The sequence below is a fragment of the Planococcus citri genome, chromosome 1, assembly GCF_950023065.1.
Source record: "Planococcus citri chromosome 1, ihPlaCitr1.1, whole genome shotgun sequence".
In the NCBI taxonomy this organism is placed as follows: Eukaryota; Metazoa; Arthropoda; class Insecta; order Hemiptera; family Pseudococcidae; genus Planococcus; species Planococcus citri.
The window spans coordinates 16758327-16776746 of NC_088677.1; the positions used below are offsets into that span (position 1 = coordinate 16758327).

Sequence of the window (18420 nt, forward strand, 5' to 3'; positions counted from 1 at the left end):
GCACCAGGCAAAACTCCCATTACAGCGTTTGAAAAACGATCATAGATCATAGATCACAAAAAAAAAAAAAAAAAAAAAACCAATTTCAGTACAAATCGTCTCTTTCAACATTATTTAATGTCTGTAAGTTGGATACCTGTTTACTTAAACCATTATCACCTTTTTTCTTTTATTTTTTGCAAATGCATCCTTCTTTGCACATCCGACATCTGATTCATGTTTACTCAAAATGATCGCACTTACATATATTAATCCAGTTCACCTTGATAGGATATGCAGTATGGGTACCTTGATTTGATTATACATATAGCATAATGTACTCTTTATAGCCGATGGAATTTATTCGGCGTATATATATCTTTTCCCATCGAAACCGTAATCGAGCATAATACCTACGAGTACCTTCATACATATTCGATACATTTCGCCATTGCCGCACTACCACCTTCATCAACCATTATCATCAGAGCTTTTTTTTGCGTAGGTAACCCATTCATTCATATACAACTTCCTGCTTTCATTACTCTATTGCTCTTGCTCATAACTTGGAAAAAGTTTTTTTTACGAGGTCGTACTCTTATAAAAACCTTTTCAATATGCGTTAAACATAACATAACGTAGCACTTCTACGGGAAAAAAATCTTCATTAACACGACGAGCTGGCGAAGTGGCGATGGCGCTCTCTCAATGACACGTGATCTGGATGGTTTGGCGAAAAAAAATATCGGTCGAATACGATATACGAGTAGAATTCTTCATCGAGCACGTGAGAAAGCTACCAATCACCAATCGTATAACTTTCGCGTTCAATTCATCGGAACTTGACTCGTATGTGTTTCAATTCGTTGCGAAATTACGTGTAATTTTTTCCCCCTTTCGTTAGATTATGAAATAATTATGTACGTAGCGTCGAGACTCGAGAGACGGTTACGCGGACACTTCTAACTGAACAGCTGATTAAGAATTCCGACAAGTGTCAACGAATTCAATCTTCCAGTCACGTGGCTGCGTACGAGACGTCTGATGAGTGATGAGTGTCTCGTAGACACATATTGACATATTGAATCTTCTTTATGCTGTAGAATTGCGATACACTGAATATAATTGATTCGTCGCGAATGATTCGAATTTGGGTACTCCTGCGGCATATTTCAAAAACAATCCAGAAACCAGAATTTTTCTGTGATCAAATTCCGACATTCTGCCAACGCCAGTATTGTTTCATTAAACCAAGGATTACACTGCACAATTAAGTATAAATTGAGTACCACAGGCAGATTATGGAATTTATGAACAACCAGCTCATTCGCGAACTTGGCACGAAGACTGAAACTGGCGAAAAAATTTAATTAACACTTGAAAGAAGTGTAAGAGCAAGGCTCTCAGGCACCTGTAGCTACCGTAGACTTGAAAAAACAGGTTTGTCTAAGGCTGTTGGAACAGAACAGTTTAATGGAAGAAACCGACAAAGAATTGTTCCTGAAATGGTCAACAATTCAGGGGTTTCAAATTCGAACCGGGTGTTTTTCAGGACGAAGTAAAAAAAACGTGTACTGAATTTTGACAAAAAAATTGACGAGGAAGCTGGCTTTCAGAGGGAGAATACTTATTCAAACAAATGTAATTTTTATCGACAGAAAAATGTCATAAATTGATGAGAAATTGAAGTATTTCTACCAATCTTCAAGTTACGTGTAGAGAACAAGAAGTGATGTTGAATTTCAAAGACAACCAGTCAATTTTTCAAAGGAAGGGGGATGACTTGAAATTTGTGCAAGTAAACGGAACCAAAAATGGCAAAAAAAACACATTTATTAAAAAAATGATCCTATTTTGAACATTTTTGGATCAGTCCTCTGCTCCAAAAGGGGATTCAGAAATTTTACGAGTGATTTCCTGCACAAAAAAAAACGTTAACGCAAATCTTCCTGAAAAATTCAAGACATGTTTTTTTTCACTGTTTGCAAAGTTTTGAAGGGAACAGGTTTAAAATTCAAAATAAATTATTATCAAATACAAAAAATCTCAAAGTTAAACTGGGCTCATGAAAGCTCAATTTTTCACGATGAACACAAATGTGAAAATCTAATATTTAAAAATGAAATAAAATTACAGTTTGAACTTTTTCAAATTTACTTTTCAACAAGCTAATTTTCAAAATAGAATCTAAACAGCGCTGGGAGGAACAAAAGCCCACAATTTTTTAAAAAAATTCAAAAAAACTTAAAAATTATAAAATGACAAATCAATTAATTATACAAAATCGAAGCTGCTGGGTACAAATGAAGAGCTGTATTCCAAAATGGGTTAAGCCATTTCCCCCCCCCCCCCAATGCGTTCAAAATTTTTGAAGCTGAAATTTGGTCTGTTTCCAAAGGTCGGTACACCTTTCCTTTCTTTGGACATGGAAATAATTCCCTGTAGAAAAATTTATTTTGAAAAATCGATGACTTGACCCACGTTTGATGGAAAAATCTCCGTAAAACATGCTTTTTTTGAAAATGACTTGACCCAATTTGGAATGGAGCTCTTCAAGTATTTTTTCAATTCGACCACTCGTTCGTAAGATTTCCGATGGAACTAAGTTCAAACATAATTTTTTTTGTGTACGACCCCTCACCCTCCCCATTTTGAGAAAATCAAAAATATATCTACAGTGATTATGTTTCGATTTCTTACGAATTTGACAGTTCAGAATTTATATTTCTATTCAATTTTCCAGGTTCAAAACTTTGAAAAAAATACGAAATTTTTAAGATAAAATGTAAAGAAAATTTCATTTTTATAGGGTGCCCAAACAATTCTCAACATAACAACGCGGTGCTTCTCGAATGAAATTTTAGAGCATTATTTCATTTCTTAGCAAAAGTAATCATGACATTTCAAAGACCTCCATAAAGAAAAACTTTAAAAATAAATTGTTTCATAATCAACCAGAAAATTTTTTTGATTTTTTTCATGATTTTCTTACTGGAACAACTCGAGAAGTTAGTTCTACAGGGTGTCCAACAAAACTCCCAAATAAAAAATCTTCACTTTTTCATGACCTATTTTTCACATTTTTCCTACATAAAAATACACCCCTCCCCCCAAAATGAATAACTTGAAACTGCGAGGAAATTTTCTCTAATTTTGTAGGCAAGATTTCAGTTTTTTCATTTTTCTGATTTTTTGAACAAATTTTCAATTTTTTTTCATTTTATGAACGTTTTAACAGATTTTCAAGTGTGTTTTAAATGACTTTTTCATGACTTTCATGACCGTTAGACACCCTAATTTTTTGCGGAGAGGAGGGGGGGGAGGGAGACTGACATTTTTTAACAAATGTTTAGTGTTAAGATTAGAAAAACATTTTCATTACAACGTGGGAATTTTTTTTGAAAATTATAATGTCAAAAAAAGAGAATAAATTTTTAAAAATATCAAAAATTAGAATTTATAAAAAAAATTATTCTGTGTTTTTTGAGTAATGAAAAAATATTTGAAGCAGGGCATTTTTAAACATTTTTTTGAGGGTGGGGAGAGGGGAGGGGGAGAGGACAATATTCTACATCATTCAAGGAAGATTGTTTTAAGAAATCAAAATTCTAAACCAAAGGACAGAATAAAATAAGAGCTTTTTTAATTAATGGTTAAAGTTTTGATTAGATCAAGAGCTTCTTCTTTTAATAGAGTCGACAAATAACTGTGTTTTCTCTCAGGTGGAATCTTGGTATTATTATGGATGTTCTTCACAATCATAGACGTTTTGGAAATTTAACCAGTCTTTATCATTGCCGTTGAATTCGGGTATGTTGAGCTTTGGTAATTTTAAGTCTTGAAGATAGTCATGTTTTTTCTGAATTAACGCATTTCTTATATTTCGATATAATGCATTGAAGTTGGATTGAATATTTTCAATGGTATTGTCTGTACCGGAGCGTGCTAATTAATTTCTGGCAACTTCATCAAATTTGATTTTCAAGTCATGTATGTCCCACTCGAGTCCCGCAGTTCCGCATCAATGATTTTTGGAATCGGTATTACTGAATCAATGTCAAGCTTTTGAAGATCTCTGAGTATGATGTTCAACATGTTGAGATTGTTTGTATTCATTGAATTCAAAGTCGAAGAGCTACTTTAAAAAAAATTAGTAAAAAATACAAGGCGTTCAACAAGCACCACAACATGAAAAATCAGAACAAAAGCAGCATCTTTAAGCTGCGTCCAGACGGTCCAATATATTTGACAAATCTCTAGATTTGTCAAATATACTGGATCGTGTGGACACACTGATTACTCATCAAATAAATTTGAAGTGATTTGAAAACCAATTTAACTTCATTTGATGATTTTCAAGTCCATTTTGAAAATCATCCAATGTTTCCATCAAATGAGTCGAATTGCGTCTGCGCGGAACATTATCACTTGATAATTTTTTAACATTTGATGAGAAAATCAGTTGAAGTGTGGTTTGAGATTAGAATTATATCATTTTATGAGTAAAATCGTTTTCCGGAATAGCTTATGTACCTTCTTTTTTTTGAATGAGAAATAATTGAGAATTAATACTGAAATAATTCAACTTTTGTCAGACAACTTTCCTCACGCATTTCTTGAAGCAGTTGATTCCCATAACCGCCGAGTGTTTAAATTACATTAGAAAGATCACTAACATCATTAAGGCTATTCTCTACCCTCCTGTTATCAGTAAAATTTTGATGAAAATCATGAACTTTGGCCGGGGATTGTGGGAAAACTATTGGACGGATTTTCGTGGGGTTTGATTTATTTTATTCAGAAAACATTCAAAAGCGAGGGTATGTCGAGATATTTTTGATTTATGTCATTTTATGGTTGTCATTGGGAATTGAATGGAGGTACTACTGATGCTCAGATCTCCGTTGAAAAAGCTAAATTAGAAAATATGGCTACATACCCTCCCTTTCAATGATAAAATATTAGCATTGGTGAAAAAAAATTGAAAGAATTTTGAAAATTCACGGAGAAATCCCCGTCTGAAGTTTAGATGGGAGCGGGTAGCGGGACATAAGTACGACTAAATTCGTTCACTCGATTACACGCAATCTTATGAACGAACGATGAAAATACCGAACAAATCGGCTTCATATTTCGAACGTTTTCACTGGGGGTAGAGAATAGCCTTAAAGTTTATTATTCATTGAGAAAAATAAAAAATGGTAGCAATTTGAATGGGAAATTAAGAAAATCACTCAAAATTGCAACAATATCACTCTCTTATCACGTTATCACAGCAGACGATTGGAAGTCTTGTTATTCAGAGATTTGAACATGTGGACCAGGCTTGTTAACCAAAAAAAAAATATTTCCAGTTAAGGTTACAGTTAAAAATTAAACAAGAAATTCAAAATTTCGGTTAAAGGTTACGGTTAAGGTTATTCATTTTTTAAAGTTACGATTAAGGTTCAGGTTACGGTTATTGATGAACATTTTCTTTGGTTAATAGTTAAGGCAAATACTATCAACTAACAATACTGGCAACTCCATTTAAAATACATTGAGCGTTTTTGTCGCAGCAAAAGCGCGATCTGAACGGCCTGGAAAAAAACTAACTCCTATCAAAAATGCTCTGATTGGTTGGTTCATAACTGGTTTGAATCTCGCGCGTCCGTGAGATTCAAATCAGCAAATCAGATGCTTGTGTAAAATTTAGTTACTTGCCAGGCCGCTAGGAGGATAAAACATCATTTTTTGATGGAGTTGCCAGTATTGTTAGTTGATAGTATTTGGTTAAGGTTAAGGTTACAGTTTTTGGTGGTAATTTTTCCAATTGAGCTTAAAATTTTGGTTAATGGTTAAAATTACGGTTGAAAATTTGAAAATTTCCAAAAATTCTTTCGCTGAATTCAGTGCTGTGAGAACGAACGAAAACGGGAACGGGAACGCCTAAAGAACGCTACTTTTTAAATTTCCTTCAAAGAACGAACGGATAGTCACACAAATCTTCTTGAAGAACGTTCTTACTCAAGAACGGGGACAATAAAATTGCGAGAACGGAACGGGAACGGGAACGTCGTGCTAATTTGGCGTTCTCAGATGTTCTTTCAGGGTCCTCTAATTACCTCCCAAAATTCTGAAAAATAGGGAAAAATAAGCTTTTTCCACAAACTTTTACTTGTTTTTTGGTACAATTGAAGAAAATGAAAAAATTTCCACCAAAAATTGCTTGGCTTGTACCACAGAACACTATTGAGAATGGGAACGGGAACACAGGAACGTGAATTCTGGAAATTTTTTTGAGAACGGGAACGGGAACGAGCACTTCCGCGTTCTCACAGCACTGGCTGAATTTGAAATTTTGAAGTTTAAAAAATTGGAAAACTAGTAACATTTTTAATCTTTTGATCATTTTTTTGATTAAAATTTCAAATCACTACAAATCACATTGAAAAAAAAACTCAGATAAAAAGAAATGAATTTTAAAATTTTGTAACCGGTTTTTTTCTAAACATTTTTCGGTTATAAGGTTATGATTACGGTTTATTTTGATCTCAGAAAAACAGTTTACGGTTACGGTTATGGTTAGTGATATTTCAAAAAAATAGGTTTTTTGGTTATGGTTAATTTTTTTTGGTTAATTTACCGGTTAATTTGCGGTTAACAAGCCTGATGTGGACGCTCTGACAGGCGTTCAAATCATCAAATACAGATTTGATTGAAATATTCGACAAATCAGATTTGTCAAATATATTGGACCGTCTGGACGCAGCTTTAGAACGAGATTTTTTCCAATGATATTAAATTTTCGATAAGTGAGACTGACAGGAGGGGCTGCCAAAATTTGTTTAGATCAATTTCTAAGAATTTAAAAATGGTAAAAGCTGGACTTTTTGGTGGTAAAATTCAAACATATGTATGTAACATCAATTGTACACATTTTTTGTTGACTAATAATACGAGAAAATTGATACTTCTATGTGACTAATAAAGCAAAAAAATTGGAAAAATTCCAAGTTAGTATTAGAAATTGAATACATCTGTCATCATCGTTTTTAATCACCAAGTTCGCTGATTTTTAATCAGTAAAGCTTACAGGTAATTTTATTTTTCTCGTTTCAAAGAGGTACTGAAAATCCATTCGAATCAATCAAGTCAATGCGAATTCATTCGAGTCGATTCTAAGCATCAATAAGATACTAAACGCAACGAAAAATCAAACACTGGCAAAAAAATCACAACGCAATGACGAATTCATCATAAAATCTCACTCCAGGAATTACTTACCAAAATCATGATTTTTTTCACACCTTTCCCACAAAACAGCAATTAACACTACCTCTTAATTTTTTTGCCAAAAAATTTGCAAATTTCGTTCAAAAATTCATCAAAATAACATTTCCAAACCGGATATCTCCCAATTCGTGTCGTTGGACTGCTTACTTACGTCGTCTACACAGAGAGCAATAACTCCACAAATATCATCAACGTAACCGTGAAAACTTGGACAAGATCACGACATCGACGTCTGTATGTATGGCAAATTTGTCGTCACAGCCAAGGTCTCTCACGGATCAAAGGTACTGTACACTTGTACACTGTACGCATATTTTCCATACAATTTACTCGACTAATTCAAGGTGAAAATAATAATGACCGAGATTTATCAATAAGTAAACCCTTAATAGGTAATTTACCTCAAATGATTCAACTTCAGAACAGTTAACGTAACCCTATACCTACCTGTACCTTCGAGATATAAATGGATAGGCCTAATTACGATATTCGTGACAGGATGTTCGAACTGATTTTCCGCATACTTGAGTCGTTCACGCTACCACGAGTATTCCCTGTCGATATCCATACACACGGTTAAGTATAGGGTGCATTTGACAAATTTCCAGAAAAACAAAATCTTAACAAGTTTGCCCTCTATAGACAGCCGGTGTAAGCGCAGGATATCGCACACAACATACGAGTATCAACATCACAATTCACTACAAAAAGGAAGTCACTCGTACACCTACGTCCTCCTATACTACGTCACACAAATTGCGTTTGGTTATCGCACTATCACTGTCATCGTCGTAAAATTACCAGAAAAATACACACGTATAACCTCGACAATGACGTCGCGTTTTCGTCTCATATTATAAATGGCTATGGCTATGGCGAAAATTCATTTTTCTTTTACATCACTCGGTTCGAATTTTCTCCATGTGTGCTAACCATACCTATTACCTAGACCTACGAGTACCTAGGCCAAGTTCAGCAAGCATCACGCGAATCGTCCGTCGTCCTTGTTGATTTTTTTCATTATTATTACAATATTCTCAGTCGTAAAGTAGTTGTTTTGCACTCGAGCTTAACTAAATTTGTAATGTAACTCGTATACCTATACCTACGTTCGTATATAATTAATAAAAATAGGCGCTTTAATACAAACACAACGAAGGCGTCACCCAAATTGTGAGCTTCGCGATGCACGATGATGTTTGCGAGAAAATTCGCGAATTTAGCCAAACACAAACGACCACGTGCTTCGGCAAATTATTAATAATTAATAACGAATTACAGTCGTGGTGAATAGGTGCAGCTGAAGTTGTTTACAAAAATGAACAGGGAAAATCAATCGTAAATTTATATACGTTTTGACTGTCTTGATAAAAGAAATCGACGAAATCGTAGCGAAATGTGGTGAAATTCATCACTTTTGTATGAAGAAAAAATGTGACGTTGATGCGGTTCTTTTTTTTTTCGTACTATGGTGAAATATCACGTAGGTTATTTTCGATTGGTTCAAAACACATTTAAAGTGTAAGTTAAATTGATTGACCCAAGGATAAATTAATTCTATGTAGTTATGATCACGCTTTTTTAAAAAAAGAAAAAAAGCAAGGAGATTTACTCGAACGTCAACACAAACAGTGTTTTGGGCAGCTTCGAATTCATTATAGGACGAGTCATAAAAATAAAACCACATCTAAATAATTATCTGTCAGTAAAATAAAATGGACCCAGACATCAGATGATTTTATTTAATTCGTCACAAACTTCAGTAAGATGGTTCAAACGTAAAAATACCCCCCCCCCTCCTCCTCTAAAAAAATGTGGGTAATAAAATATTGCATTTAAAGTCCAACTCAAAATTTTCGTAGGCAACTGGGTTTCTTCCAGAAATAAATGTTTTTAGTTCATCATTCTAACTTTTGCTCAAAATTTTCAAAAACAAAGCCTCATAAAAAAAAAACAAATCATACTTCACTGACAGAAAATTCCATGTTCCATAAATTTTACGACCCTCTTCATTATTTTGGTGTCATATTTTATTTTTCCAAAAAAAATCAGTTCACAAAATTGAAATGCAAAAAATTTTTCAAACGTTGAGAATTATTCATTTTTTCCGAAAGCGTTTTCATTCCTGACATATTTTCAGCAAAATTTGAATATTCAAATTTTTTTTTGGGTGTTTATACTTAATTGCAAGATTATTACACCCGTGTAGAAAGGTGTTTAGATTTGATTTATTAGGTTGTTTTTTTTTTTTTTTTTTAGTAGCGTTATGAATTTTTGGATTTCAGAAGGGTTGTCTGGGATAGTCATTGAATTTGAGTCTATTTGGAGAGATAGTCTTGTTTGCTGTAATTTAGGATCGGTGAATAGTAAGTAAATGTTGAATGAATGTAGGTTCATTTTCGCAGAATTGACAGGGGGGGTTTGGAATTTTTTGGTAGAGGTGGTTGTGTGTTATTTTAAATTGAATGTTTGTGATAGAAAAAATCAATTAAAAAAAAATGTCAGTGCAAAAATTCGATTTTTGGGAAAAACCAGAGTTTTGCGAATTAAATTGAGCGAAAAAAAATTGTAGATCATAAAATTTTGCATTTGTAAAGACAGGTTCCTTTTAACATGAATAAGAAACGTTTTTTTTAAGATAGGTATTTTTAGCTTATTTTTTTTTCAATACATTGAGATGTGTACCCATTAATGACCAGAAATTGGCACCACTGTATTTCAAAATATTCCCCCCCCCCGTTACAGAAATGGAATCTTTCAACGTTTTGGCATAATTCAGAAGAAATATTCGAAAAGAAAATATTTTCAAAACAGATATTTAACCAAAAATAATCAGTATATAAATTTTCAACCAATCAGTAGAACTCTAAAGTGGTTCTGGAGTTTAATGGCAGTAATCTAGAATTAACGCAGAGTCTCACTGTCTCAAATACCATCTTTTGGAACTGGACCATTTTTTCTAAAACAGGTTGGGCAAGAGCAAGAGCAAGGGCGAAAAAACAACGATTTTTTGAAATTGTTTCCTCTTTAAAGACCCACATCTCAATTCCAGGAACATCTCCCGGTCTGAAATTTTTCAACTCAAAAAAAATAAAGATCTTTACTAAATTCGCTCGCCTTTTCCCCCAAAAAATCATCAATTTTATTTTGAAATACAACACATTTTTAGAAATTTTGAAGTTTACATTCACCTCTCATCCGCCCTTCCTTTGGACTTTTGGACTTTTTTTTTCTTTAGAAAACCTGACTCTGAATTCAGATTTGGCAGTTGCAAAAACACAATTATCATAAATTTTGAAACCCAAAACAGTATTTTAGAAAATTTCCAAGTTTAGTCCCATTCTCGAAAGCTCTCTTCCAATTCTCAGCTCAAAAAAAAAATCAAAAATGGATTCAGCGTCCTCAAAAAACCCCTAATATTGACTTTCAGAATTTTGGCCACCTTAAAATTCTCATTTCCAACCCCTGAAGGAGGGGGGAGGGGATCTCTCGTACGATAGATCGAAAAAAAACATCGTGGATTTCGACGAAAATTGGTGGGGAAGTTTACTCAGAGTGGTAGATTACTCAGAAAAATTCTGAGCCTTCCAGCTGATCCGAGGGATGAGCCAAGGGTCCTCAAAAGTAGAGTCATTTTTGAAAAAATTGTGGTTTTGCCACTTTCTCGAAAACTCTCTTCGAATTTCTAGTTCAAAAAAGAATTTAACGCCCTCGATCACCCTCCTCCCCTCAACATTACCTTTAAAATTTTTGGCCACCAATAAATTCTCATTTCCGACCGAGGAAGAACGGGGGGGGGGGGGCTTCCTTGTATGGTGGATCGAAAAAAACATCGTGGATTTCCACGAAAATTGGTGGGGAAGTTTACTCAGAGTGGCAGACTACCCAGAAAAATTCCGAGCCTTCCAGATGTTCGGGTGAATGAGCCAAGGGTCCTCAAAGTATGGTCATTTTTGAAAAAATCGTGTTTTTTGACACTTTCTCAATAGCTCTCTTTAAATTTTTAGTTCAAAAAAATTTCAAAAATTAATTCAGAGTCCTCGAACCCCCTCCCTCCCCCCAACATGACCTTTCAAATTTTTGGCCACCTAGAAATTCTCATTTCCGACCCGTGGAGGAGAGGGGGGTGTCTCTTGTATGGTGAATCGAAAAAAAAAACATTGGATTTAAACGAAAATTGGTGGGGAAGTTTACTCAGGGTGGCAGATTACTCAGAAAAATTCTGAGTCTTCCAGCTGATCCGAGGGATGAGCCAAGGGTCCTCAAAAGTAGAGTCATTTTTGAAAAAATTGTGTTTTTTGCCACTTTTTCGAAAGATCTCTTCAAATTTTCAGTTCAAAAAAATTTCAAAAATGAATTCAGCGTCCTCGAACACCCTCCCCCTTCAAATTTTTGGCCTCCTAAAAATTCATAGTTTCGACCGAGGAAGTTGAAGGAGGGAGGAGGGAGGGGATCCCTTCTAGGATGAATCGAAAACCAGGATTTCGACGAAAATTGATGAAGAAGTTCACTCTGAGTGAGAGACTACCCAGAAAAATTCTGAGCGCCCCTCCTGATGTTCCAGAAAATGAGCCAGGGGTTCTCAAAGTAGAGTACTTTTTTTGGAAAAACCGTGTTTTTGCCATTTTTGGGTAGTGTGACCTGTGCAATCCCTCGGTCACCCCCCCACCTCAAAAGTTGCGGTTTGAGTTTCTGAACCTCCCTGACCCACTGAATTTAAAATTCAATGCCACTTTTAGCACTTTACCAATCGCTTGAAAATTGACGGTTTGCAATGACAATTTCCTATCATTTTTACAGCAATTTTCCACCATTAAAAATTCTTTTTATGAAAAACCAACGCTGAATTCGCGTCCAGCGGGTCAAAATACCCCGATTACCATACTATTTACGATCGTTTTGATGAAATTTTCAAAATAATTCATGTTTTCTCTTTTATTTTAGTGAATGCCAAAAAAGATTCAAGCAAAAAAACTAAATTTGGACAGTTTAATCAAAATGATTGTAAAAAAAGTGGTAATCGCGATATTTTGACCTGCTAAACATCAATCAAACGTTGATCACAACATTTGAAGAAAGTGGGGGGGAGGGGGTGCCCGAGAGATTGCAAAGTTTATGACATCAAAAAGTGTCAAAAAACATGATTTTTTCGAAAATGACAGTACTTTGAGAACACCTGGATCCAGCCTCCTGAACAGTTGAGGGGCTCAACATTTTCCTATAGGTAGTTTCCCATTCAAAGTAAACTTCCCCATCAATTTTCGTTAAAATCCAGAATTTTTTTTTTTAATCCATTCTGGAAATAGGTATTTTAGCAATTTTTATCTCAGTGACTTCCTTAAATTTTAGCATCAGAATTCCACCAAATGACACCCATTTCCAGACCAAACCTTCCTAGTACCCTAAATAATTCTGCCCCTTCTGTACACAGAGCAACTGGTAGATGAAAAAAAAACCAAAAATTTCCCACCTAATGTCGAAATATTAAAAAATCTGATTCACAAACAACAAAACTGCGGATTTTCCACAAAACAGCAAAAAAAACTATCACGTCACAATTCGAATATACAGTTACAACGTGATTCCAGTTTTAAAAATGTGTAATTTCTTACTCGTCAATTTGCATATAAAATATTGAGAAATTGATTTACCATACGCTTTACTCACACCTACGTCACGCATAAAACCAGTCGTATCGTTTATTAAATTAAGCGACGAGAAGCATTAGACGGGGTAAAATAGAAGTAGCTTTCAGAATCAAATGAATATTGCAATTTGCAACTCGTCTGTATACCGCATTATACTTTGTATCTATGGTGATTATCATTTATCAGTTTAAAATGTATTAGTGGGTATAATACCGTACAAGGTCAAGTTTGTACTATAATAAGCTGGCAATCTAGGTCAACGATTTTTCCCCCACTCCTCGGTCATTTTTTTTTCGGCGCGAAATTCCCCATTTTTTCAGCGAAAGGAGAGAGGAAAACTACACGCCACGTTTTCAGACAGAAATCGAGAAGGGGAAAAGCTGTAAAATATTCGAGCGTAAAACAGCTGTATGTACAATGGTAAGTAGTTTCCTTAAAACGGACAAAGTTCACAACAGGTGTTTCCCTTATCACATGTTGAAGTTTGATTTTTAAATGTAAATAGAAGTACGTGAAAGACGAGTGTTTGGAATTATCATTTTTGACGTTGTTGGCGATAACCCTACGACCCCACTAGATACATGATTCTTTCCATTTTGGAAAATTGTTCGCAATTCAATCACGTGTCCTAAATAGGAACGAATCTAATTCAGTATCGTTTCACGATTGGTTCTCTTGATCTCTTTGCTGTTTTATTCGATCGTTTACTCCATTATTTATTTTTTTTCTCCCACCACGAAATGAGTGATTTTTTTCGCAAAAAATTTGCCATTCTAACGAATATGGAAATGAAAAACAAAAACTACCATCGACACGGAACGATCATGCACGAATGATGTGTTTAGACGTATAGACAGACCTGATGACCTTTCTGATTAAGTGATTAAATCACCCAGGCCGGAGACGGAAGGTGTAAAACGAAACACATATTTTGGCAGAATTGTAAACGCGCGAAAAGCGAAAAAATTACCATCGCAGGTACACGTATTATCTGTCTTGGCGAAAAAACCATCTCCAGACGACACGATCGGATAATAATAACAGGGTGCTCGGAAAATGTGCTATACTCGTATCATATATCTCATTATATCTGGATTAATTTCAGAAAGGCGGGTTTATTAAGTAAATAAAAAAATTAATGAATGATTGCGAAGGATGATCATTAGGTGGTGATCAATTTTATTGGTATGTTTTTATTGATCGATCAAAATAAATGATAACGTAACAATCTATTAAATTTTTCTCAAAAAAAGTCCTAACTTCAACAATTTGTACCATAAACCTTGAATTTTTATCGTAAATTCTGAAATTAAAAAATTTAGAAAATCGTGTGAGTTGAACAAAAGATCATCTTTGTGATCAAAAACTACCCAAAAAATTGATCAATTCGATGATTTTTAATACTCAACCATCAGCTAAAAGGGATTTAAATTTTCACGTTATAAAGAACACAAATTCCAGGCAGAAAATTCGTCATAACGATGCAGTTCTCTGCAACGCCATTCCTCATTAATCATTATTTATCAAACACCTGATAAATTCTGTAATTCGATGCTATTTCACGCAGATTCTAGTACGACCTCGTATAATTATCTCGTTTCGAATTAGAGATAAAAAAATGATGGAACAGAATCGTGGCAAAGTAGTGAAAAATCACGCTAGCTGATTACGAATCCGAAAAGGTATCGATAAGAAAAGTATACCACGTATTATGCAATATAAATTACACAAGTACGATGCAATGTAGGTAAAAATTTATACACATAAACGCTCCTATCAGTACTAAATAAAGGAAATATTCGCTAAAAATAGAAGAGTCAACCTGGTGTAATATTTGAGGGCAAAAAATTCACCTCATTAAGTAATCAAAATACACATCATCTGGTGAGCTCATGTTTAGATTTGGGACATTTTTTAAGCCTTTTTTCAAGATTTGATCGACTGACTAAATGATCAGGGTACTAGAAAAATTCGACTGAAAAAAAATTACTGGAAAATTTTTCCAAATTCATCAACGAAGAGGGGAGGGAGGGGGAGAGAAAGGTCATCAAATTTTTTTCTGTATTGTGTGTTTTTGAATTAACTACTCGTACCTACAAAAAAATCAACCATATAAAATCTGATATTTCGAAGGATGAAAAAAATAAAAAATTTCAACGTTAATTTGATTGGGAAAAAAAGGAAAAAAGCAGGTCTTTTTTAAAGAGATTTTGGCAGATTTTTTTTTTTTGAAATTCGTCACGTTTTTTGTAATTACTTTTAGAGCATTTATTGCAACTTCTGCAAATAACAGACTTTTTTTCTGGAATTTTGGCAAAAAAACAGACTTTTTGGCAATTTTGGAGACAAAAAAACAGACTTTTGGCAATTTTGGAGACAAAAAAAATATTATTGGGCAATTCTGGGAAAAATGATGAAATTTTGGAACTTCGGTAGAAAAACTGGAATTTTTTTTCAAAATCCAAGCAAAATCAAGTCTGTTTTCAGTCAAAAAAATTCAAAAAAAATTTTCAAACAATTTCAAGCCCCCTCTTACTAGAATTTTTTCAATTTTTTTGTGTCATTCAGAAAACGTCATTTTCAAAATCATTGGTGTGACATTTTTCAATTTCAAAGTAATCACGATCAAACATCGAACGAATTGAGGGTAAAAGCTCTTCAAAATTTTCACAAATTCAAGAAATTTCAATCTCAGAAGTTGATTTTATTAGCATTGGCAAGTTTCAAATTTGAACAGTACTTTTTTTTTTTTGTAAATTTCAATTTTGAACAAGAAAAGAAAATTGGCCTCAGCGAAACGAATTCAGTCACGGGTCAAAGCTCTTAAAAATGCATTTAAGGTCAAAAAGTCATTTTTAATGCGGCTGACATTTTTCAAAAAGAAAATTGACCGGAGCAAAGTAGAGCAGAAGTTTTGAAAAATGTGGGATTAAAAAAATGAGATGAGGTTATTTTCGTGAGAAAAATCAGTTTTTGGATCATGTTTGGTATTTTTTAAAAGTCAAGCCGAAAACCTTATTTTCAGAGTTACCTACCTACAGTAATCTAAAAGAAATTTTTCACTACTTTCATAACCTGTTAGATACCCTGGTTGACAATTTGGGCGAAAAACACAATTTTTCTATACAATTCTGGAAGAAATGCAAGATTTTGCCACTTTGAAAAAAAAAACAGATTTTTTTTATTTCAGAGAATTCCGATAAAAAAAAAACAAGATGTTTTGAAAGAAATCCCAAGCACCCAATATTTAATAAAATAAATTAGCAAATCACTTACTGAATCGTGTACGATCTGGACGACGAGAACTCATCCTTTTTGCGATAATTCTTAAAATACCACCAAACAGTGATCACCATGATAGCAGCCAGCAAAATCATATCCAGAACACTCAGCAAAGGCTCCGATTCCGGCTCGGTCCCGATATTGGCCTGAGCAGACATTTTTCAATTCTGTAAACAATACATAAACACCGAATGAGAAAATTTAAAATTAATACACAGCAGCCAGCAGTTCATGGATAGTAAAAGGGGCTGGTGGTATTTCCCAATACGTAAATAGCACGTCGTCGTATGTATATCCTATCCACTTATCCAGGTATCCGATTCCGAAGAGTGATCTCAACGATGCGATGGGAATTACGGAACCGGTATAGTCGCATACGCATCATGCTCGACTTTTCTTCGCGCGCCAATTATTGGCAAATGTGGACGTGCTGATAAGGAATTCCCCCGAGAAGTCATTGACCACGTATCGAGGCTTAATAACGTGATATTTCCCAATCATAAAGGTACTTATATAGGGAAATCATATGCACATGCAGTACGGAGTGGTGTAATTTATTACCTGCAGATTTAGTGAAAAAATACCTGTGAAATGATGCATTGGAAAACGTGTGAATGAAGAATGATGCATTTCATCAATGCTTTATTCAGAAATGAAATATAGAAATTGAGAAAAAATTTGTATCTTTTGAATGAGAAAGAATTTCATTTAGACTTATGGGATGGGATACAAAATTTGCATTTTTTTCTCAATGGTTTATCACAAAAAGATTAGAGTTAAGGGGGGGGGGGGTGTGCCTGGACAATGATACAAAATTGAAATTAGTTTTTTTCTAGAAAGCCTTCTTTTTGAAATATTTTTGGAAAAAATTAAAGCGCAATTTCATTGAATACTTATATAAGCTACCTTGTATCATTTTCGAGAAAATTTCGACTGAAAAGACTATTCAATACTCATTTGCCTCTCACAGGATCGTTTACATCCATTTTTCACGGACTCTCTCTCTTTTCAAGTGCTTCCGAAAAAACACGAAAACTATTGTTTTTCGTGATTTGAAAGAGAAAAATTATCATAAATCATCTTCCTGAAACCTTGGAGTCGAAGTCGAATGAATAGATTTATTACAACCTCTTCGTCGATGAAGCTTTTCTCGGAAATTATTTTTCTCTATTTAAGTATTCATTTATTTACGAGTATGTTGAAGAGTCATTCACTACACATCTAACGTGAAATCATGATTAGAAGTCGAGATAAGGTTACAAAAATAAGAAAAATGACAATACCTATTATAAAAAAAATACCTTTACTCACAATTGATTTTAATAATTCCATTTTTTTGACTTATGTATGTAGTTTCATCTCACGAACGAGGTTAGGAAACTTATGAAACTTATGATTGATTTTGTTTGGGGTACATGGATCGTGCTATTTAAAAGGTGGGATAATCTTTGTGAGAGGGAAGCACATCAAACCGAAAATTAAATTGCTTTGGAAGCTCTCAAAGTTGGAAAATTTTGTTTTAATCTTATGAAAACATTTAATTGAAAATCCTCTCAATTTCCGCGACAGAATTAAGTACTCAAAATAGCCACTTTCTCAAGAGAAAAATCTCTCTGATCTTCCAAGCAACGTTAGTACTTTAGCACAGAGCACAGACCACTTACAGTACGGTAATGAATGATGATACATCAAAAAATTGGTACAATAAGTCAGTGAAATATTTAAAAAAATTTAGTTATGGGCCATGATTTTTCTAAATAACATTCTATTCAACAAAAAATCTCCCTCAATTTCCCAAGTTATGCATCTCTCTCACACCCACAGTTGGGAAAATTGAGGAAATAATGAAAGAAATTTCTTCAAATGCTTCAGTTTCTGAGTAAGAGTCACTTTAAATTAATCCTTCTACCCAGAAAAAACTTTCCTTTGGACCCCCCCTCCCCAAACAAAATCGAGTCTCCTGGCTAAGCAGCCCCCATCCCCAAGAGTTGAAAAAAACCATGAAATAGACATTAAAGGTTGTCAATTTTCATGTCAATACCGCTCTAAAAATATTCCCATGCTCAAGAAAAACCTCTCCCTCATTCATTTTTTTCACCTTCGGGAGCTTTAAACAGGGAGGGTGTCAACATCATTTAGGAAGGGGGGGATTAAGAGGATTTCGCTTAAAAAGGGAATATTCGGAGCTATGTACTTTGACACAGACTGATATAGACATAGAAAACTGGAAAAAAAT

General features: G+C 34.2%; 1 protein-coding gene across 4 annotated transcripts in view; it reads right to left on the reverse strand.

The window, feature by feature from the left end:
* LOC135849169 (NADPH--cytochrome P450 reductase) overlaps positions 1-18420 on the reverse strand; it is a 64127-nt gene that overhangs the window by 33721 nt on the left and 11986 nt on the right. For 2 of the 4 annotated variants that reach the window (XM_065369448.1, XM_065369458.1), the window contains exon 2: positions 16179-16351. In XM_065369448.1, coding sequence (XP_065225520.1) covers positions 16179-16342 — 164 coding nt within the window. In that variant the 5' untranslated portion in view covers positions 16343-16351. Of the gene's footprint in view, positions 1-16178; positions 16352-18420 lie in introns of those variants that run through there. The other 2 variants (XM_065369476.1, XM_065369467.1) reach the window with 1 other exon arrangement.